At 36.6% G+C, this 24,355-nt stretch overlaps 2 protein-coding genes across 2 annotated transcripts; both read left to right on the forward strand.

The window, feature by feature from the left end:
• The first annotated feature begins 823 nt into the window (after positions 1 to 823).
• Positions 824 to 23,432, forward strand: slc44a2 (solute carrier family 44 member 2 (CTL2 blood group)). Its single transcript, XM_082189802.1, has 22 exons — positions 824 to 1,019; positions 12,269 to 12,317; positions 12,481 to 12,554; positions 12,692 to 12,776; positions 13,206 to 13,290; positions 13,382 to 13,495; positions 14,391 to 14,451; positions 14,595 to 14,721; positions 14,899 to 14,982; positions 15,144 to 15,256; positions 15,644 to 15,775; positions 16,454 to 16,553; positions 16,777 to 16,869; positions 17,045 to 17,129; positions 17,673 to 17,935; positions 18,074 to 18,168; positions 19,344 to 19,447; positions 19,577 to 19,650; positions 19,751 to 19,821; positions 19,945 to 20,033; positions 20,136 to 20,220; positions 22,817 to 23,432. Exons 1-22 carry the CDS (start codon positions 983 to 985, stop codon positions 22,924 to 22,926), a joined length of 2,130 nt encoding a protein of 709 aa, XP_082045928.1. The 5' UTR covers positions 824 to 982; the 3' UTR covers positions 22,927 to 23,432.
• LOC309513800 (uncharacterized protein) lies at positions 20,227 to 22,810 on the forward strand. Its single transcript, XM_082189839.1, has one exon. The coding sequence runs from the start codon at positions 21,362 to 21,364 to the stop codon at positions 21,836 to 21,838; it is 477 nt and encodes a 158-aa protein (XP_082045965.1). The 5' UTR covers positions 20,227 to 21,361; the 3' UTR covers positions 21,839 to 22,810.
• Positions 23,433 to 24,355: the final 923 nt, after the last annotated feature.

Here is a 24,355-nt window from a genome sequence, read left to right on the forward strand (position 1 = left end):
TTCAATGTGTTGACGTAATTTAACAGGAAGACAAGTGGGACATATTGAGTTAAATAAAAATAGCCAATATTTTTCATCAGCCTTATATGAAGTCAAGTCACTTTTATTTCTATAAAAGCGCTATGTGATAAACAGGAAAATAGCAGGATCCCATAAGACTTGATTCGATTCGAGCACTGGTTAAAACTATTTTTAAAACTCACAATTACAACTTTACACTCACTGATTATTTGTATAATCTTTATTTTTTGTCTATACAATTTTAACTTTCAGTTAAAAGTAAACCAGTTTAGTAAAGGGTGTGGGTGGCTTGTAGAACTTTGTCACCTGGTGTGAAACATGATTCTGTTATTTACATTATTCATGACAATCAGAGAGTATCAGATTTGGTAAGTATTGTTAAAACGTTCATTTAATTAGTATTTCTGAGAACCGTCCTGGTGTTCCGGCGAACTGCATGAATTTGCAGTTTTTCTCGCAAAAAAACAAGGCTTTGTTAGAATTTAGAAACAATGTTGCGTTAGGCTATCATACAGAGACTCAGAATTTAAGAGATTTAAAGTTAGTCAATGTTTTTAAAAGTTGTCAATGGTGGGACTAATGAGTATTATATGACCAATTTGTCTGTTTCTTTTGTATTTTACAATTAAATGTATCTTAACTAAAAGTGTGATTTCTTGAAGTGCCAAGCGTCGGCGATTTTCAGTGAAGGAGCGTTTGTGTTTCTTTGGCTGACACGACTGTCTGTCATTTTTTCCTCTCCTCTCATTGGTGGATTCAGCCCTCACACACTCTCCTTGGAAAAAACGAAACCCTCGTCATGCGTGTACTGTTAGAATGTGTTGTGCTGCCGTCTGCCATACACACCTCTACTGTAAGCAGCGGAATTACTGATGGACAATTTCTCACAAGATTAGGCAACGGCGATACAATTCCTTTTCAGATTTAAGTCACTGCCACAAGTCCGCATCATTTATTTGCAATGGAGCCAGAGGAGAAAAATCCAGAGTCCAAATATGGTAAGATGTTTTGATATTTTAGGGTTCCTCCTTCAGAATGTGGTAGGAATGGTCCTCTTACGGAAACAATGACTAATTCATGGGGCGTGGGTCTCAGGCATTTTGATGAAGAATACTAGTAGCCCAGTAGCTTAATGCAGACTTTCTCACTGGTGGTCGAATGGTAAATCATGAAGCACTTCATTAAACCAGTGCGAGATAGGACACAATTGTACGGATGTGAGCAAGAAAACAATAGGCGTGTGTTGAAACACATGGTTGGCGCAATTACTCTCAGGTCAATAATTACTGCGTTCATCATATCGTTGCTTTTATGCGCCCTAGTAAGAATTGCCTCTAGCATTGTATTACTACCACACACACACACATTATAAATATTCATTTCATGAATGTTGCCGATTAAATGTTTGTAGAAACATTTTCAGTGGTTTAGCTCGCTCTAAAATAAGCCATAATGAAAATATACCGAGGTTTGTAAATACGAGTGTGTGTGTGAGTGTGTGTTTGTCAACTAAATGTAACATCTGTTCAAATTTAGAAAAAGCAAATATTTTACTCTAAAACAAATACAATTTTTTAAACATAATTCTTGCTTTAACTGTGAAATTTATAGTAAGACCATAGAAACCACATGTACAACCATCGATGGTTTTCCTTTACCATGGTAACTAAATGTGGTTTCTATAAAACCAAACTATTACTTTTATAGAAACAACAGGTAGTATTGACTATAAAAAGGTTGGAGGCTGATCCCATTTCAGATACTATTATAGTTTAATTAGTAAATTAGTTTATATTTATATTTTTTCCATATTCATTTAAAATTTAGTTTTGTGTTTTTGTCATTTTCATTTTTTTATATACTATATGTCTATATAATTTTTATATCAGTTTTAGTACAGAAATATTACTTTGGCAACTAGTTTTTAAAAATATTTTTTTCAAGTAACAATTTTTTATATGGTTTAAGTTTTAGTTAACTATAATAACTAGAGATGAGGGCTTGAACTTCGGGTGATTAGGGGTAAATAAAGCCTACTTTAAAGTGTTAGTTCACCTAGATATGAAATTTCTGTCATTATTTAATCACCCTCATGTCGTTCCAAAACCATAAGACCTTCGTTCATCTTGGGAACACAAATGAATAGATTTTTGATGGAATCTGAGAGCTTTCTGACCCCAGGTCCGCAACATAACCACCACTTTCAAGTCCCAGAAAGGTAGTGAAGACATCGTTAAAATAGTCCATGTGACCACTGTAGTCGCATGTACTATTTTAACAGTCTTTACTTCGCTATTTTCTTAACTGTTTATGCGTTTTTGTCACGTTTACTTTCCAAAAGTTGCAGTCTGAACACGTTTTTCCGTCCCTTCTTGATTGACAGGATATTCTCAGCTCTGATCTTTGGCTGTGTTTAAACAATTGCTTACATCAGTGCGTCTCTAATGTTATAACCCTAGACAAAAAAACATGGCTGCCGCCATTCGAGCGACTCGCTCGTATGTATTCTAAAAGGTGGATTCTACGCTTACGAGAATACTTGATTAGTTGGTAGAAGTAATTACACATTAATGAGCACATATCATTTTGAATGAACAAAGTGTTTTTGCTAAGAATCAACTTAAAAAAATTACACAGTGTAGCTTTAAGAAAATGGTTAAGGATAATAATACTCCTTGATTACATCTTCTTAAAGAGACACTTTTAAAAGAGAGAAAGCCTGATGAAACAGTACAACATGCCTAAACTAGATTCAGCTGATGATTCAGACTTCCTAAAATAAAGCTTCTTTATTGGCATCTACGGTTCCTCAAAGAACCTTTAAAACCCATGGAACCTTTCCATTGTAAAAAAGGTTCTTTAGATTATTACATTGTTCTTCACACTAAGAAAACAGTGGCTGTTTTAAGAACTATTAACTGAAAGGTTCTTCTGTGGCAATGCTGCGAAACCTGCTTGTTGGAACCATAATTTTTTATTTTAGATTTCCTGAGTCTTTCTGGAGCCTTCTCATTCCTGAACTTTAGTTGAAGAGTTTTCAAGTTCTGCTTTTGAGAACAAGTTGTAACGTGATTTTTAGGAGTCTGGGTGGAAGTGATGTAGACTCACACACTCAAATGATTTGTTGTCATCTGTCTGGTTTGCATTATGGTCTTTTAACCACATGAACACCAGAGGTCTTTATAGTCAGTCTCTGACTAAGACTATGGGAAGTGCTTCCTTATGATGCCTGTAAGTCTGTAACTTATGAGGTTTGTTCAAGAATGACAATGATGCGTTTCTCTCCAGTTGCCTAGCAATCTCAGAACATCGCAGCAATGCCCTTATAACTACAGAGGCATCTCAAATATCCGTTCCCCTTATTGTGTTTGGAGATCACGTGACTTTGAGGGTGGAAAAGGTCAGTTTGAAACAGGGGCCAAAGTGTGTGATTAGAATCAAGCTGTAGGTTGCCTTCTGGCCATATGTCTGATCAGATCAAGCTGGAAAAGAATGCACAATCTGTGGAAGAGAGAGACAGAGCAAATTGATAACGCAAAAACATGCCTTTCCACATAAACAACAGCTGCGCACTACAGATTGCCTTTATGAAAATAGCTCCATCTTAAAATCTCAGTCTGATCAGTTGATTTGTAATTTGAGGCTGTTGATCACTGCTTTTAGCTTGCTTTTTTAACTTTAACTTTTTTAACTTGCATGGAAAGGTTTATATGGTGGAAAGTTGTGCATTGTGCCTGATGTTTCTGTATTTATCAGCCACTTGATAACCTGGATTTTCTTGGACTGAACACATGTACACATTCATGTTTTCAAGTCAACAATTGTCGAAATGACATTGAAATAAGCAAACAATTGTGCCACCATAAATCTTCATACGTCACAGTCGCCCAGAAATAACCTTGATTTGTAGAACTTGGATTCAGTTTGAAAGAATTGAAGGAAATGCATTCATATTTAAGAAGAACAGTAAAAACAACCCCATTTTACCATTTTACTTAAAAAAACTAAAACGTTTTACTTACACAATTTTCTCCAACTTTCTCTTCTTCTCTGTAGTCATACTACAGTTAGAGAGAAAATTGTGTTAGAAAAACTTTGTAGTTTATGGTGTAAAAGTAATATGGTGTTGTTTTTATTGTTCTTCTTAAATATGAATGCATTTCCTTCAATTCTTTCAAACTGAATCCAAGTTCTACAAATTTAAATTTTTTAAATATGCTACACATTTACGGTCAAGGAAGTGCGTTTGTGAGTAAAACAGTCAAGACGTATTACTGAGGATGCAAAACTAGTTTCCTGTTTCAAGAGGTAGGAAGTGGTGTTCATATTGTCTGGCGATAACAAACGTTAAAACTAAAAATACTGAAAAGGCAATCTGATGGGAAAGGGTTCACATTATGGAAAACAAGGTTTGGCTTTTAAAATTTTCTTTCAGTAATGCATTTTCAGAGCATTGAGAAGATGTGCTTAATATGCTTCACATACAGCCCTCTTGTGAATTTATGATGTCTCTGAATCACCAGACAAATATCGATCAGTCTCTATATTACTAGAGATTAATTTGGTCTAAAGAGAACTGCTTAAAGGTGCTGTGTGTGATTGTTTTGACTGTACTAAAGCATAAAAAACACAATATGTTTACAGAGATTTAGGGAACATGCTAAGTACATATACTTGTTTCTCTGAAAAATAAAGCTATAGCCAGCTCTACTTTGAAATGTGCATTTAGAATGTCTGTTTTTGTTTTGATCTGTGTGATTCTACCCACTGCCATTTTACCCTATATTGACACCATGGGTTGCCAGTTGATCTAAAACACCGCGAATTGCAGCCATGGAAGCCAGCAAACGAACTGGGTCATCGAAGACATCTTAATTCTACCCGACTTAAAAAGCCTTGCTGGCATCCATCTAAAAAGTTTAATGACCAGAGGAAATGTATACATTATCATTCCATTGACAGTTCCTTTTGTTGTTGCGTGTCCTCAATATGGCAACCCGCATGAGGAGAAGATGGCGAGGGAAACCACTTGCTCCAATATTTTGAATTTGGACTGCTGCACACATTCAACCACTTGCTGTCATTATTACATACTGCACCCTTAACTTTGAATAGTGTGAATAATACACAAATAAGTTTCTTAAAGCAGTATGTGGCAGATTCGCAGCATGAGAAGAGCTTCATTGAGAGATGTGGGTCAGTGTGATTGTTGCTGTTCGGAAAGCTTGAGTCATTAGGGAGCTGTTTGTGGATAGCTAAGTGCGTCTGGGTCACTGATGATTGCTCTAAATGGGTGGCACCTCAATAAAATAAACTGTCAATAGTACACACACACACACACACACACACACACACACACACACACACACACACACACACACACACACACACACACACACACACACACACACACACACAAAACAAACACTTATTACGAGCCAAGGCCTACATTGGTTGCTAGTGTATGTAGCCTCATGGGGGTTAAAGGGATAGTTCACTTTGAAATTAATTTTTGGTGTGTTTTAGCTTACCTCAAGGGCATCCAAGATGTAGGTGTCTTTTTTTCCGCAGTAGTTTCAATTTTGATATTTTTAGGTCAAACCGTTCTTGTCTGTCAGTCATATAATGCAGGTCTATGGTCACTGTCTCAAAGAGCATGCACAGAGTCCAAATTAAAACAATTCCCCGTCGTCCAAATTAAACAATTCCCCATCGTAAGTACACATTGATGGCCTAAGACACGAAACGAGCGGTTTGTGTGAGAAAACTAACAGTATTTATTTCGTTTTTACCACTTATACACAGCCATGTCGAAGTGATCTGATCTGACGTGTACGCAGACTGGTGCATAGATATATACACACTAGATGTCGCCTTGTCTACGGCAGTTCATTGGAACGAATGTCTTTAAGGCGACATCTAGTGTATATATCTATGCACCAGTCTGCGCACACGTCAGATCAGATCACTTCGACATGGCTGTGTATAAGTGGTAAAAACGATATAAATACTGTTCGTTTTCTCACACAAACCGCTCGTTTCGTGTCTTAGGCCATCAATGTGTACTTACGATGGGGAATTGTTTAATTTGGACGACGGGGAATTGTTTTAATTTGGACTCTGTGCATGCTCTTTGAGACAGTGACCATAGACCTGCATTATATGACTGACAGACAAGAACGGTTTGACCTAAAAATATCAAAATTGAAACTACTGCGGAAAAAAAGACACCTACATCTTGGATGCCCTTGAGGTAAGCTAAAACATACCAACAATTTATTTCAAAGTGAACTATCCCTTTAAGGCTGGCGGCAAAAATGTACCCAGCCAAATGACCAATAACATAAAATCATCAGTTATTAACAAAGAGTTAATACTAAGGATATCCCTTGAAACTAAGGAAACTCAAACATACACAAGAATGTACAGTGTTGCCACAAAAAATACTGTTCAAAAGTAAGATTTTCTTTGTTGCTGTTGTTGTTGAAAGAAATTAATACTTTTATTTAGCAAGGACTCATTAAATTTATCAAAAGTTACAGTAACGACTTATTTATAATGTTGCGAAAGATTCTGTTTCAAATAAATGTTGTTCTTTTGAACTTTTTATAAATCATAGAATCCTGAAAAAAAGCATCATGGTTGGCACAAAAATATAAGCAGCACAACTGGTGTCATCAATGATAAAGAAAGTTTTTGTTTTTTTCATTGTATAGCACAGTGGAGAGTAGACAGGAAGCGAATTGGGAAAGAGAAGGGGATGAGATCGGAAAATTACAACACAAGTCATGATTCAAACTTCCGTTGCTCGAATCGCAACTGCGCTACACGTCAGAGCATGTAGCATTAACTTCGACATACATTTTTTTTCTTGAGCAGCAAATCGTAATAGAATGATTTCTGAAGGATCATGTGACACTGAAGACTGGAGTAATGATGCTGAAAATTCTTTTAAATGGTAGTGTGCTTGAACACTTACATTTATGCACTAAATATACAAATGTCTCTGCATTATGTAACAAAAAATTCCTTTCAATCAAAAACTTTCACAAAAACATATTTGTTATACTGTTATATACTGTTTAAGAGACAAAAGGAGTTTAGGCATTTCTAGAATTATTTAAAAAGCACCAGCAATATTTTTTGTGCTTTTATTTGTTTGTCCCTTGTTGATCTGTTCAATACAGTAACATTAATACATTTTTAAGTATTCAAACATTTTAGGGACATTTAAATCAAATACTTTTGGGACCACATATAAGCAAATAATTAAAGGAAAAATAGACTTTAATAGCTACTACAGGATGCACTTCCGTCCGACCAACTTGCTTCCCTAAATAGACTCTGTAGGTTTGCCAATTCACACTTGGCTGAGTTAAGTGAAAGCCACATTGCACACATGACTGAAGACATCACAAATACCTGCCAAATACTCAGACCGATTAAACAAATACTCCACAGCATCATCTAAATATGCCTGATAATTCAGCATTCTGGCTAATGCTCGTCTCATGTCGGATGAAGGACATGTCAGAGTGATGTGACAGATGTAAATACTTTGAAACATACCAGTTACAAAGTTGCAGGTTAAAGAAACATACACTTTTTTTTACCCAGTTTATTATACAGTAGTTACTGAACAGAACCAGCCGTATCTGCAGTGTTTCACCTTAGACAATAGGAAAGAATATTTTTTGAACTGAGTTCACCTTTCATTGATCATTGGAAGTGATCCATTAGAATTTGTCACTCACTAACAGGCAGGGCCGATCCTGACCTCCCTGGGGCCCTAAGCAAAATTCTGTTAAATTAGCCATGTAAACCATTTGCCGTTGCCACACAGTCACAATGAAAATGTAATTCCTGATATCAGAAATAGACATGGTTTCTAGAAAAAGTACATTCTTAATAGGGGTGTAAATCGGAGCCTTCATGACGATTCGATACGATACCGATTTCTTAAGCAAACGATTCGATTATTTTCGATACTTCAGAATTCCCCGCGATACGATTCGATACGATTCAATACTAGATATTTTTACATGATATCTATTAAGTTTCAAATAAATCAACAAAAATAAGAAATAATTTGCCTTTTATTGAGAATACAGAAACAGTATTCTATTCACATAATGTGTATGTTACACTATAGCAGTTGTGCTCAATGCACTGCAAATAGAACAGTTACTGCTTCTACAGTAACGCCCGTTTCACACATACTCTGTGTGCAGTGTGTGTGCGGTGCAGGAGCAGCACGCGCTATAGTGCTTTCACATATGCTGCATGCAGTGCATAACTGATCCACGGCTGTACCACAAACACATACTTACTATTTTTATTTCAAATCCAGAAGTTATGTAGCAACTTTTATTAAAAAAAAGTTTTGTCAGCATTGCGATTCTCTTTGTACACATATACACTTTAATGGACGTATGCACGTTTAAACACAATTTAAACAACATAGGGCTATTATTCCATGCATTACTTCTACTTATATTAAGTTGCTCAAGCAAGTCGTCAAATATTTAACCTTGTAGCCTACTTATATTAAAATCGCAAACATTTTAAATTAAAACTTAAAATTGATCAAAACAGACGACTCTCATGCCTTTTCGTTTGCATTTAAATTTTAATACAATAAATCTTGCATATCTCAAAGAAATTGTTTTTCCACCTCCACGAATGAGACGAGTGTTGTTCATTATGTCGCCTTGTTGAGGTAAATTGTAGTTTTCCTTAAAAGTAAAAAAGATGACTGTGAAAAATAATAGAATTAAATTAAATACATTTATGGTGAGATTACTACATTTTATTTAATTAAACGCATTTATGGTGAAATTACTACATTTTCAGTTCAATCTGTGTTCATTTTGACCACGAAACATGCGCTGTCACTTTAATTCAGCACAGCAAAAATAGACTCGGTGCGTAAACGATCGCTGCACTGCTGTATACGCACCGCAACTACTGCTCTGCTCCTGCTACGCGCTGCCGCGCCGCCTCTGCGTGCGGTGTGAATGCTCTAATCTGTTAAAGGGATACTCCACTTTTTTGGAAATAGGCTCATTTTACAACTCCCCCAGAGTTAAACAGTTGAGTCTTACCGTTTTCGAATCCATTCAGCCGAACTCCCGGTCTGGCGGTACCACTTTCAGCATAGCTTAGCATAGATCATTGAATCGGACAGGACCATTAGCATCTCTCTCAAAAAAATGACCAAAGAGTTTCGATATTTTTCCTATTTAAAACTTGACTCTTCTGTAGTTACATCGTGTAATAAGACCGACGGAAAATGAAAAGTTGCGATTTTCTAGGCTGATATGGCTAGGAACTATACTCTCATTCCTGCGTAATAATCAAGAAACTTTGCTGCCGTACCATGAGTCCAGCAGGCGTAATGATATGACGCAGCGCCTGAAAATAGTCCCTAGCTCGGTAACTTCCAACGTGACCGGGACTAAGTTTGTCTAACCTATTAGACCTATTTTCAGGCGCTGCGTCATATCATTAAGCCTGCTGGACTCATGGTACGGCAGCAAAGTTTCTTGATTATTAAGCAGGAATGAGAGTATAGTTCCTAGCCATATCAGCCTAGAAAATCGCAACTGTACATTTTCCGTCGGTCTTAGTACACGATGTAACTACAGAAGAGTCAAGTTTTAAATAGGAAAAATATCAAAACTCTTTGGTCATTTTTTTGAGAGAGATGCTAATGGTCCTGTCCGATTCAATGATCTATGCTAAGCTATGCTAAAAGTGGTACCACCAGACCCGGAGTTCGGCTGAATGGATTCGAAAACGGTAAGACTCAACTGTTTAACTATGGGGGAGTTGTAAAATGAGCCTATTTCCCAAAAAAGTGGAGTATCCCTTTAACATGGGCACCGGAAAAAATATGCGCTGCTTACGCTCTGCTAACCCGTGCAGTGTGAAACCGCCGTTTTAGGAGTAGGTTGTACGCATATGTCGGAGCGGATGCTGAAAATAGACAGGCGACCAGACAGGCGGCAAAATAAACACATTAATCGATAGGCTACTCCAGCGGATGCATCGATGCATCGAATCGTCGGCTGTATAATCGATGCATCGATACGAATCGATACATTTTTACACCCCTAATTCTTAATATCAAGAATCCACATTTTAAATAGTACAAATTTAATTATTGATTTCAAAAATCATCCTGTGAATGAATAAAAGCTAAAATGGCTTGTCATAGCATGTCACTGTGTTTTAGATGATAAAAGCAATACTCTATACTTGATGGTTATTATTTACTGAGGGATGTGCTTCCATATTGACCAGTATGTCCAGCCAATCAACATTTTAAATCCAATATAGCCTATAAATCAATAGTCAATGTCTATACATTGCTTTCCATCTTGCTTTATTACAGAGTTGTAACTAAACTGACCTGGAGACTAGATAATCATTGTCTTGTTTTAAAAGTATGTATGCGTCTATAATGAGGAGTGCCATCACGCCCATATTTTACTGGTCCCCCACATATGTTTTGCTGGAAAGTGCACATTTCATTTTGTGCACTCGCATATTAACTCATGTTAACACGCGATGAGGTTATCTTTTCCGGCCTGCAGTTTATAAACAGACACCGTTGCCCTTTGTCACAGAACACAACCCTGGAAGTGGTTGGTGTTGTAAGCAAGACACAGAAAGACCCAAAATATGCACTTCCCAGCTGGGTTAGCAAGACAGACAGACTAGAGATAGATGCACATCAACTTAACTTTACTGTTCTTTGCTGACATCAAACTTGGAGAGGAGAGAACACAAGTCTACCTCAAGTCTTAGGCAATTCACTCTCGTGGTGTTTTTTTTCCTCTCTTTTCGTGACCAGAAGGATAGTTCCACTTAATTTTCTCATCGATATTGCAAACTTTGATTGAAGCGCTTTGACACGAGAGGGAGGCGGGGCCTTGAGTAATTTGCAGGGCCCTATGCAACTTGCGTAGTGTGCTTATAGGGCTGATCGGCTCTGCTAACAGGGAGGACTTTAAAAAATGGTGTTGGGGCAGTCGTGTTATGAGCGAAAAATGGTGTTAGGGGCAGTGGTGTCGGTACATTATTGGCCAGCTCCTGGGTCATCACACACATGAGCAGCGTCGGCCAATAGTGAGCCTACGTTCTGATGTAGAACCCAGAAGCGCTACACTTTTTACACTACGTCAACAGCGTAGGAGAATGACATGGAAGAGAAGAGAAACATTATCGCTTCATAATATTAAGGTTGAACCACTGTCATTACATGGACTATTTTAACAATGTTTTTACTACCTTTCTGGGCCTTGAAAGTTGCAATGACGTTACTGTCAATGGAGGGACAGAAAGCTCTCAGATTTCATAAAAAATATCTTTATTTGTGTACGGGGGTCTTATGGGTTTGGAACGACATGAGTGTGAGTAATTAATGACAGAATTTAAATTTTTGGGTGAAATAGGTATAATAATACCCTATAGGCCTGGGTGGTAAGACGATATAAGACTTCCTATTTATTAGCTGCTACAAATAACTAAGAATAACAGACTATTTGCGCTACAAACCAATGTGTTTGTAATAACGGCAATACAATAAAATAATGTGGTAAGAAATACCAGTTTGCAATATGAAGCTGTTTTATTCAGCTTAAAATAACTGAAAGCAATGACAATCGTCATGCCCGCACTTATGTTAAAAATAAGGTGGTTACCAATATATTTGGGCTATTATCTGTTAGCAGGGCTGCTTTACAATATCACTACAGAGAATACATATGCAGTAACACATGTATTGTCTACTTAAATGGATAGTTTACCCCCAAATATTTTTTTTCTCATAATTTACACCCTTATGTTGTTCCAAACCTGTATGAGTTTCTTTTCTTTCTTCAGGACTCCAATAAGAGTTTCGAGTTTTTGGTCACACTTTAGTTTAGGGTCCAATTCTCACTATTAACTAACTATTAACTACGACTTTTACCTCAATAAACTCCTAATTAATGCTTATTAATAGTTAGAAAAGGTAGTTGTTAAATTTAGGGATTGGGTAGGATGTAGAATATGATCATTCAGAATAAGGCATTAACATGTGCTTTATAAGTACTAATAAACAGCCAATATCCTAGTAATATGCATGTTAATACAAGGAACTACTTAATAGTGTATATATATATATATGTATATATCCATGGACATGCCCACAAATGAATTTTCTTTTGGGAATGAATACACAATTTCAATGTCTTCACAGGTGAGGCAAGGAAATTTGACCCCGCATTTAAAGGCCCGATTTATAACAGGTGAGACAACCTTTATAAGCCGAATTTAATCTAATGTTTTGAAACCATTTGTTTATTTGTATTTTTGTATTTATTTATTTTTATGGGATTTATGTAATCTAATAACCTTCCTGGCAAGATTAGTGCTGTAGCAGTGAATGTGTTTACTTTTCTTGGTGAACAGGGGCTGCACAGACATTATCTGTTGCATACTGTTCATCTTGGCCTTGCTGGGCTACTTTGCAGTTGGCATTCTGGGTAAGATTCAGCTTATTAATTTTCACATTTCTATTCACAATGTCACTGTGTAGATGGGCGGAAAGTATTCAACCTTGTCCATTTCTGAGTACAATTTATTTGTCTTACCACACTGACAGTGCTGTGTTTTGTTATAGCATGGTCTCAAGGTGACCCTCGGAAGGTGATTTACCCCACAGACAGTAAGGGCCAGTTTTGTGGGCAGGTCGGCACCACACTTGAGTGAGTAAAGCTGTCTCTTTGAAAACATACCTAGACATGTTTCATGTTGTGTTGGCCTCCTCAAAAGACAATTCTGAGGCTTTTAAAGCCATAAAGAGAACTATAATAGCGTCCACACTCCACTATATAGTTCTGTTTATTCTAAGCGTGCACTGCAGTTTTGTCATCTGCCCTTTAAATGCTCGAGCTCTTAAAGCATGATGGATTGTGATTTGCTGTCAATGTTTTTTATGGTTCCTCAACTGGGAAAAAAACTTGTTGTGTAAGTGATTCCAACGTTATCGTTATAGTAGTGGTGTGGACTCTTACATTTAGAATGATTTTTAGAACTATTCCTTTATTGTCCTTGGTGTGAACGGGCCTTTACTCAGATGTATCTCAGACATGCACGTTAATTTTTTTCTTATCTTAATCTGTCTGAATAATCAGGAAAAAGCCCCTGCTATTCTACTTCAACATCCTGAAGTGTGCCAGTCCTCTTGTCCTGCTGGAGTTTCAATGTCCTACCACTCAGGTTTGGCACTGTTTCAATAAACTTCTTTTTGCAGTACCATATGTATCTTTAGTGTTTGTCACATATTACAGCGTTTTTGTTCATTTGACAGATCTGTGTGGAGAGATGTCCAGATAAATTCATGACTTTAGTGAAGGCTTTGAAAAATACCGACGATAAGGAATACTACAAGCAATTCTGCAAGGATGGAGTAGACATGAACAGGGTAAGTTCTGTATGGAAAGGACATTTTTTTTTGTCTTGAATTCCCAGCAAGAAATAATATAGCATGAAAAATACAATTATGATAGATAACATTTTGGTCATACTGCCCCCAATTTTAGTACAGTGGTTTAGGGTTTAGATTAGCAACCCTAAAATGTATACACTGGTTAAGTTAAATACATGAAATTATATATTTTTTTAGTGCAACAGTTTATTGAACCGGTTTACAAAATATTTGTAAATATCTATAAAAAAAAAAGTGCATATGTTTATGCGTATCATATTTGCTACATCAGGCTTTTATGACTCATATAGTATGACATAGTGAGAATATAGAGCTCAAACAAAAAACACTTCGATTTTATTCAGAGGCCCAAACTGAGCAAAAATATACAATTTGAAGCAGTCGCTGATATTTACATGGCCAAAACGTAAGATGAAATTCTAATATCTTGTAATGTAAATCAGTTATTTATACCGGTAGAGCAGATTACGTACATAAAATGCATATACTACAGTAAATACCATATAAATACCAGTTGTCACTCTATATTTCCCAATTATATGCCTTAGTAAGATGGTATTTTAATGCTTAGTTTTATGATCAAAGCTCAGATTTTTTATTGTGGGGGCAAAACATAAAATGCAAGGCAGAACCGTGATTATTGAAATATGTAAATAAATGTTCCTCAAAATCCTGATGTATCATATTTGATACTCACATTTTAACCAGATTTTTCTTTTAAAAACGTTATGAATGGATAATAAGTTGTTTTAGTCCAGTAACCCCAAGTTCTTTAGGGAACCCAAAATGGTGCTTCTATGACATCACTGCAAAAACATCCTTTTGGACCTTTTATTTTTAAGTGTAGTAAAAATGTCCTTCTCTTTTCTAGAAAGCTCCTGAAATCCTGATGGAAGGCTTGTGCCCTTCAATACTCACACCTAGCAAGAATTGTAAGCCTTTTCAAAACATGCTTGTTAAATCACATAAAGTAGTTAAGCTACTCTGATTTAAGTTATGTTGTTTACACTTAACAACTGATCTTCGCATTATCAGTAAATCGCTTTACAATTATGACCATCACCCTGTGTTTCAGTCACACGGAGATGCCTGCCCGCTCTAGAGACCTTGAAAGGTGGTATAGTTGTGGTTGGCAACAAAACTACGTACACGGATGATAAAGGACAAAATATAAATGCAACAGATCTCCTTGAAGCCTCAAAGTTAGTGATATTATGCATTTGTTTGTGTTATTATGCATTTGTCAATTATAATATATTATTGTGTAGGTTCATATTATTTCAAATATTTTAATAATATTTAAATATTATAATGTGAATCATAATGAACATTAAATCATTTTGATTATTATTACCATACATATGTTTTATTTTTTGCAGGAAATCTAATGTAGTGGTTGAGGCCCGGGCAGTAGCCATGAGGATCTTTGAGGACTATACTCAGTCCTGGCACTGGATCCTTCTGTAAGCACATTATATTCTATGTTCATTTTATTTCCTATCTGCATCAGCCTAAAAAACAGCCAGTGTTCGGTTATGGCGGTCAGATTTAGTGTTGGTGAGCCCCAGTGATTTCTAGATGAATTGCAGGAGCATTGATTAAATCTTTATGCGGTCCTTTTCAGTGGCTTGGTGATCGCCATGCTGATCAGTCTGATCTTTATTCTCCTCTTGCGTTGTCTGGCTGGAATCATGATCTGGGTTATGATCATCATGGTCATCATTGTTATTGGATACGGTAAGAGGGCTGTTGTGTTGTCTTGTCTAGAGCTCTCAAATAACATTACGTGCCCTGTGCATGTTTATCCTATTGTTACCAAATACTTTAGCTGTGTTTAACTTTAACACAAAATCAATAGAAAATAAATACATACAAATATATATTTTGCATAAAGAAGTTGAAGCCTGTTTTAGGATCGTTAAGATTTTCTTGCTGTGTGACATTAAGCACAATTTCCCCCTAAATTCCTACTATCGTAATGCGCCTGGAAATTTTTTATTTTTGCAAATCTCATTATCATCTTTGATGATTTTAATTATAGCAAAGTCATATTTTACTGAATTACATTAAAAATGTTATATTCATAGTATTTATGCTTTTTTTTCCTCTCCTGGCTCTCCGCAGGTGTTTTCCATTGTTACATGCAGTACGCCAGTCTGAAAGGAGAGGCTGGTTCTGATGTCACTATCAAGGATCTGGGTCTACAGACGGACTTCTCTGTGTACTTGCAGATTCGACAGACCTGGCTTGCCTTCAGTGAGTTTTTACATCATTATGTCAGTAATGTGCAAAGCAAAAATCAAAACACTACCATTAAAAAGTTTGGGGTTGGTAGGATTTTAATGTTTTTGGCAGTAAAATGTTATGAAATATAATTACAATTTAAAATACCTGTTTTTATATATATTTAAAAAAGTAATTTATTCCTTTGATGCAAAGCTGCATTTTCAGCATCATTACTCCAGTCTTCAGTGTCACATGATCCTTCACAAATCATTCTAATATGCTGATTTGATGCTCAAGAAACATTTTTTTAATCAATTTTGAAATCAGTTGTTCTGCTTAATATTTTTGTGGAAACTGTGATAGACACATATTTTCCAGGATTCTTTGATGAATAGAAAGTTCAAAAGAACAGCATTTATTTGGAATAGAAGTCTTTTGTAACATAAATGCCTTTACTGTCACTTTTGATCACTTTCATGCATCCTTGCTAAAATAGTCTTATTAAAAAATCTCACTGACCCCAAAGTTTTGAACAGTAGTATAAGTAAACATACTATATATTTACATGTTCATTAAATAAATAAAAAATAAGTAACATTAAACTGCTACGATTGTGGCACTTAAATGATAAACATGTTCCTGGTTTCTTTGTCACATTTAATTTTCATTACATTCTACTGTGTCCTGTCCTTCTTTGTCACCACACAGTAATTATCCTGTGTATTGTGGAAGTGGTCATCATCCTCCTCCTCATCTTCCTCAGGAAGAGGATCCTCATTGCTATTGCTCTCATCAAAGAGGCCAGCAAGTCAGTCTACCTTCTTACTGAAGAGCAAACTATGTGTTGCTGGCGTTGTTTGGTCTCATATTCCATATTATTGCTTTCTTTGAGTACTTTAATAGCATTAGTAGTTAAACAGCAGCGTTATTTGCAGTATGATGGATTAGCTGAGACTTAAAGTCATGAAATAATAATTAGGTTAACTGGGAGTGTTAGACAGGAAGTTCTAATAATCTCATCTATTTTTCAGGGCCATCGGTCATGTGATGTCATCATTGTTCTACCCACTGCTGACTTTTGCCTTACTGACTTTGGTCATCGCATACTGGGCCATCACCGCCGTGTATCCTATAGAAAATAATGCAATGATACATCATAACAAATACACAAAGACATTACTAATTTTAAATGTGCACTGTTTTTTTAAACATCATCATTACCCCCATACACTTAAGTAATAAACGTTGGGAAAAAAGTGAATTTTAGAAAGAAGTAGTTTCTCCTTAACTGTTATTTAGGTTTTTGTCCACTTCCAATGAGCCAATATACAAGGTTTTCAATACAACTGAATGTCCTTATTCCAGAGACACCTGCAACCCTGGGGTTAGTGCATTATTATTTTTATTTTGCCCGGTCTTTACATAAAAGCAGTCATGTTGGCTATTTATTGACAATTTTATTGCATTGTATTGCATTGATGTCAATCAATGCCTCTTTGTCACTGATATAAATTAAGTATTACAGTGTACGATTTTTTTTAGCTTGAAATAAATTAAAAGTTTTATTGAATAAGTATGAATTAAATTGATCCAAAGTGTCTGTGAAGACATTTATAATGCTACAAAATATGTAAAATAATAAGAAATGTTTCTTGAGCACCAAATCATCATATTAGAATGATTTCTGAAGGATCATGTGACACTGAAGGCTGGAGTAATAATGCTGAAAATTCAGCTTTGCATCACAGGAATAAATTACATTTTTAAATATATTCAAATGGAAAACAGCTCTTTTCAATTGTAATAATATTTCACAATATTACTGTTTTTACTGTGTATGTCTTATTTGTTTGAGCATATTTTGCAGAGCAAAACTTGATAAAATGCAAACATTTAATAAAGTTGCATTGATTTGATTTCTCCACAGACTTTTAACATCTCAAATGTCACCATCGAATGTCCTGATGCTGAGTGTCTGTTTGCGTTTTATGGAGGAGAGACGATATACCACAAGTATCTGATTCTATTCCAGTTCTATAATTTATTCCTTTTCTTCTGGTGTGTCAACTTCGTGACAGCATTGGGCCAGGTCACACTGGCAGGGGCCTTTGCCTCCTATTACTGGGCATTCAAAAAGCCTGACGACATTCCAGCTTTCCCTGTCTTCAACTCTTTGGGACGGGCCCTCAGGTGTGTGGCTTGAGGAATAGTTTTCAATTGATTTTCAAAAATGTAGCAAAAATCCTTCTTTGAATTTTTAATACAGTGACTTTTTTCATGTAATACATAGAATTTTTGTATGCTCTATATTGCTCACTTCTTCTCCAGGTATCACACTGGTTCTCTGGCATTTGGTTCCCTCATTCTTGCCATCGTTCAGATCATCAGGGTCATATTGGAGTATATGGATCAGAAGTTGAAAGGTATCACTGCTTCAGTGTTTTCTGTACAGTGTTTTCATTATTCTGCTTCAGAGGATGTGCCTTCAGAAACTATTCAGATCCCTTCACTTTTATCACAATGTTTGCATTATGAGCAATACTGCCCCGCCCCCCAACAATTTAAATATTTAAATTGTACATTGTCATCTTTTACTTGCCCTCATGTTGATCGCAACCAATATTATTTTCTTCCTTTGTACAAAAAGGAGATGTTTTAAAGATTACAGAATGAAAGCATTACAACATGTAGCATTACCTACAACCACTGACTTGTAAAATGCAATAAAAATGCAACATGAAATGGCATATTGATAAACACGACATGGCCTCATTTCCCTTGCCATGCTATTCATCCATTTTTTTTTTCAGTGCATATAAATACCACAATTGCCAAAGTGCGATTCATCTTGCTCAGTTTGTTTACCACTAGCAAATGCTGATGACTTTTTATTCTTCTATTCTAACATGGTCGTAGCCTACAATTCAATAGGTGTCATCATCGTACAGTCTACATACATGTCGTACCCAAGTTTATTAGATCATTGTCGTATAGTGTGATTTGTAATGATCTTATAGGATTGCCCAAATCGTAGCAGGCATACAAGCAATGGCACAAAATGGCACACACTAGGAAACTAGGTCAACTTACAATGACAGGGCAAAACACAATGAAACTAAACCAAAACAGAGCACACACATTACACTTGCCAACCACTGGTTAATTTATGGTTTTGTTGTTTGAAAAAGAGCAACATGGAAAATCTAAGTTTGTGTTTTATGTAAAGTCAGTCAGTCGTACAGGTTTGGACATGAGAGCAAATGAAGGCTGACATATTTTCATTTTTGTGTGAACTATTTCTTTAAAATGCTTCAAGCTAAATCCATTAGAAAAAGTATCAAAAACAAAGAAACATGAATCACATATTAGATCAGCTCAGATGTGCCCTGCTTCTTTGTTGAAATGTCTTTTGAACTTGATTCTATCCATCTTTTGGCAAATATAATATGCTGACTGACAGGCAAAAAAAGTCTGCTATACATCTGTATCAAACAAGTAAGCGTGGGAAGTGATTATGGAGTACTATGGAATGCTTTATCCATTGTTATCTGTCTGTTATATGCGTTTGAGTTTTGACTGTGTGATTTACTTCCGTCAGGTGCCCAGAATAAGTGTGCAAAATTCCTGCTCAGTTGCCTAAAGTGCTGCTTTTGGTGTCTGGAGAAATTCATCAAGTTCCTGAACAGAAATGCCTATATCATGGTACACCTTCTCTCTTTTGTGCATTGTTTCTGGCTAGGGAGCATCAGAAGTGCACGTTTACTGTTATATTGCTCAAATACAATTGCTGAAACCAAAGCAGAGTTATACTGAGGCATATTGTCTTTTCAGGTGGCAATATATGGTAAAAATTTCTGTACATCTGCCAAGGATGCATTCTTCCTCCTGATGAGGAACATTGTCCGGTGAGTGTTATTTAAATCTAAATCTTTTAGTTGAGGTTTTGTGTGAATAAACAGATGAAACAGTCCAGAGTTGAATCTCTTTACTTGACTTGTTTTTTAGTGTGGTAGTTCTTGACAAAGTGACAGACTTCCTCTTATTTTTGGGCAAACTCCTTATCGTTGGAATTGTGGGTGAGTGATTTGCTCACAGACTGACACAGATGTCACGTGAATTCAGAGGTTATTTGGTTGGAACTGACTTCTCATATTCCAGTTCACCAGTGTAACACAGAATGCTGTTTCTCCTTTTCTCAGGAATTTGTTCCTTCTTCTTTTTCACGGGCAAGTTTAAGGTAGCGCAGGACGTTGCTCCATCCCTTAATTATTACTGGGTGCCTATACTGGTAAGTGATCTTGAGTTGAAAGCAATACCAGATTGTCCATTTGCAATACCAAAATGTAATATTTCCAGACTGCGTTTTAATTACATCTCCCTTCATTTACAGACTGTGATGTTTGGCTCGTATCTGATCGCTCATGGCTTTTTTAGCGTTTATGCCATGTGTGTGGACACACTCTTCCTGTGTTTCTGTAAGTGTGAAGTGTTATTTATTTCACGAGATAATACGTAATGAACAAATCTAACAAGTTGTCAATGTTTTGGCTGCGTTCGGTTCTGATAAATAGCAGCTGTTGTGTTGGATTTTTATTGGGTGTGGAGAAATAAGTTTGGCAGATGTTGAACTTTCATTGTTATCAACAGCTAAATGCTTTAACAGCACTCAAACTGCTCTCTTTCCTGTCTTTTAACTGTTGTTCTTTCCTACAGTGCAATTGAGAGCAACAGTGACCACCCACCAGAATCCCATTCATTTTCTCTATAATCACTTTTATAGATTTATATAATTTTTAGAATTTCTTTTATTTCACATGCCCTCGTGATCTTTAATCAAAACAACCCCCCCTCCCTCTTGTAACGACATCTCTTCTCTGATGATGTTTTTACTGGTGTGAGGGTGGGACAACCAGTAGCAAACAACAACCATCCAATCAATTCTCGATGGACAAAATCAAGTCCTGCCGTTTTTTTCTTGTTCGAGGAAGCTTTCTCACTCGGATATACACCAAAATAGGGAATAAAAGACTTCTGTTTCTTAAAATGTATTTATGAGGGAATGAACAATGCATCCCATGAAGCATTTTAAAAGTTGCAAGTGATTCAGAAAGTACAGTATACCGTTTTTTGAGAGTTTAGAGAGACCCAATGTTGTCATCCACAATGCTTTATAGGAGTGGGCAATCACTGCTTAGCATTTTTTCTTAATTCTTATTCATGAAATTGGCTATTAAACATTTTTTTTTTACATTTAAATCACATTTATGGCTTCTACAGAAGCACATATCCTTGCTTTACAACCTCAGAGCTCATGGTTTATCTTTATGTTTGGAGAAAATGACTGGGACTTTTACTTCTGGGACCCACTGTTGACATTTGCAGATCACAAATGCTTACAGGGGCTTTTGGCTTGCTTTATATCTAACCATTTCCTTTCTTTCTCTCTGTTTTTCTCTCTTCCACATGATTTTGTCCAATCATGTGTCCTTCTGCTCCTTTCTGCTACGTGCACTCTCAAAACACTAACATTAAAAAAAATATCACTATCACATACAAACACGAACTCAAGGCGAAGACCTGGAGCGAAATGACGGTTCTTCGGACAAGCCGTTTTTCATGTCCCCTGAGCAGCACCAGATTTTGTCTATAGAAAAAAGCGCAGACGAGACAGACCATGCCGATATACCAGTCATACATGTGCAAGCCGAAGAGGAAGTCCCGTTGCAGGAGAATGGAGAGGTGCAGCTCAAAGAGCAGGTACTTCTTAAGCAGGAGCGAGAAGAAGAGACGCCACTAAATCAAGAGACGCACATTGAAGAGCCTCCCCAAGAAACACATCCTCCCGAGGCACCCGTAGCCGCCGAGGACAAACCCGAAGAGCAGGTTACAACACAAGAGCCTGAACCTCCACAAGTGACCCCACAGCAAAATGGACCCCAAGAGGTGGACGGTGACGACAAGGAGGAGCAGGCGGCCCAACCTCAAGCAGAACCACCACAGGCCGAGAACCTACAAGAACAAGAACCAGAGGAACCGAAGCCTCAAGAAAACGGACCTCAAGAGAGCGAGACCCCGCTCACCCCTCAGGAGTAGTTGTGCAAGGAGGCTCATTGAAGGTGGAGTTTCAGAGAAGCCTACTAATTTGGGAACTAGTGCACTTTGGTGGCTTTAGCAAGCCATTAGTATACAAAGGAAAGTACCTCCTTCATTCGAGTCATAATGTTTACTCAATCAATCGATTTTGAGAACTGTCTCTTAATTAATAATCTCTGGTCATAATGGACGGCATGACACATATAGGACAGAAACAGTCTTTTACTCAAAGTATGAGCTGATTGAACGGATGACAATTGTTTACCTGGACCTAAACCCTTAGATATGCCTACATAGCACTTGTAGAATGTGACTGTGTTTGTGATTTATGTAGAACATTTTAATGTAAGGACATGTAAAAGTGTAATGTAGGTGCTCGACTTGTGCCTAATTATTGTTACTTATCAATGTCTTAATCATTTTGAATAATGCAAAAAGATTTTGCAGTATCGCTATGTTTACAGCAACGACTACAAAAAAAACAACATCTGTTTACAGTCATACCAGCCAAGACCAAAATGTCATTTTGTAAGAATTTGTGGAAATGTATCTGAAAAATGTGAAAATTATATGCCCAATGTGGTCATTTCATGGTGCGGTGTAACAGAACATGAAAAAAGCACCGAAAGTAAGTGAACTTAAAAACAAAACAATCAAAGAAAAAACAGTGTATTGCCCTATATTTTGGTCTGCTCTGGTTATTGTATCGACAGATTGCAACCTTTTCAATGCCTGATATTTGTCGCTGTTTGCCGCTCTATTGCCTCTTTTTCTACCTCTGTGCTTCACTATTCTCAATCTTTGCATGTTGTTAATGTGATCTCCCAGTGCTTTAATAAACTGAACTCTCTTTGTTGAGATCTCAAGCCTTTCTTTGCTCTCAAGGTGATGCTTCTATTGTTAGCATTTATACTATTTGGCAAATGTTTCATGTTAAGATTATGCTATTGTTTGTCTCAACCTAAATTGTTCCAACAGTGGAGGATCTTGAACGCAATGATGGCACAGTGGACAGACCATATTTCATGCCAGAGAGTCTGCTGTCCATCCTCAAGAAGTCCAATGAGGGGCTGAAAACAGTGGACTAGGACAAAGACGAAAAGATCATTCGAAAGAATTTTGTAGGGAGAGAAAAATAGAGGGACCTGCCATATTTGCACTGATTTCATGGCTCAACTCAGGCACCAGTAAATGATGCCACGTCATTACAGCCAAACGTGTTACAAATCTATTCATTTTGTTTTTGCTAATTACAGATTATTGTGTATTTTTTGTTGTCATTTGTATATACAGTATTATGCTTTCAGACTATTAACAACTATAACTTGTTGAATATATGTGTTACTGACTAACTTTTTGTGTTTAAAATTGTGATATTTCGTTACAATAATGATAACCATTGGCTATAGCTATCTGACAACGTTTATTATTATTTTGTAATATTACAATAAAAAGTTTTCTGCAGTGTTTTTCAATGCGTCCATGTGACGTAGCCATTTTTCAGTTTGTTCTTGTTTGTTTCGGAGTGTAAATATTAAATAATTCTGTAATGTGATCTGGTTGAGAAATTAATAAATATTAATTAGCTCATGTACGTAGTGTCCACTTTCTCGAGCGTGAAGGTACGTATTAATATTCATGAGGGTCACCGTGATTTTGCCAAGTAAGACATCTTCCTGGATCAACATATTTTGTTGATCCTGGAATAACATTCCTGTCCCAAAATGTAGTCCTCACCCTATCCCTATCCCTTAACCTAACCCTACCCATAACTTTTCCCTAAAATCAGAGGGAAATGATAGGTGAATAACACTGATGTTGAAGCACCTCACCCTGGTTCTACTTGACATAAACTGTAAACTTGTCCCTCGAATCTGATTGGTTGATTGGAAAGATGTTGATCCAGGAACATGTGGTACTTGGTGAAACACGTTCACCTTTTGGGTCAGGGGGGCGTTCAGGTGTTAATAGGGGCGTTCACGAGTTTAAATATATAATGCAAATTTTTGTTCATTTACTTTTATTCATTTTAAGCATTTAGTGTTTATTTGTAATAAACACTTTAAGTGGACTATTTAAAAAGTGTTAGGACTATGTACGCCTATATGTTAAATTATGTTGTAAAACATATGCGCATGTCATATTGTGTGTGCACGCGCGTCGTGAAAGAATACATCAGCAGCGCTCAAAAAAAAAAAAAAAAACATTCGTCCGATTTACATTCTAAATTTAGAATGCCTAACATTCCAGTTTAATGCGACATGTAGCCCAAGCTATGTATCGTTACTTTTGCAACGACTCTATTATTTTTCCAGTCATAGACCAGCGCTCAAGCACTGACTAGAATCAGCATTCACGTGCTCAAAAATGTGTTTCGCGATGAGCGATGACAACAATCCAGTGGTGGTGCCTAGAATCACGCAGCGGAGGAATGGAAAGTTGACAAGCCATTAAAAAGTATTGAAGTTATATGAACACAAATGAATCACGACAAACCAAATTAATTGTAATTGTAGT

Source organism: Leuciscus leuciscus, assembly GCF_965113295.1.
Source record: "Leuciscus leuciscus genome assembly, chromosome: 14".
Lineage (NCBI taxonomy): Eukaryota > Metazoa > Chordata > Actinopteri > Cypriniformes > Leuciscidae > Leuciscus > Leuciscus leuciscus.

Excerpts from the sequence above, each read along its gene's own strand:
- slc44a2 (XM_082189802.1), top strand. The coding sequence starts at position 983 with ATGGAGCCAGAGGAGAAAAATCCAGAGTCCAAATATG. Across the intron at positions 14,452-14,594 it reads ACTCACACCTAGCAAGAATT|TCACACGGAGATGCCTGCCC; the intron begins GTAAGCCTTTTC and ends CCTGTGTTTCAG. Across the intron at positions 19,822-19,944 it reads CCTTATCGTTGGAATTGTGG|GAATTTGTTCCTTCTTCTTT; the intron begins GTGAGTGATTTG and ends TCCTTTTCTCAG.
- LOC309513800 (XM_082189839.1), top strand. The coding sequence starts at position 21,362 with ATGTCCCCTGAGCAGCACCAGATTTTGTCTATAGAAAAAAGCGCAGAC.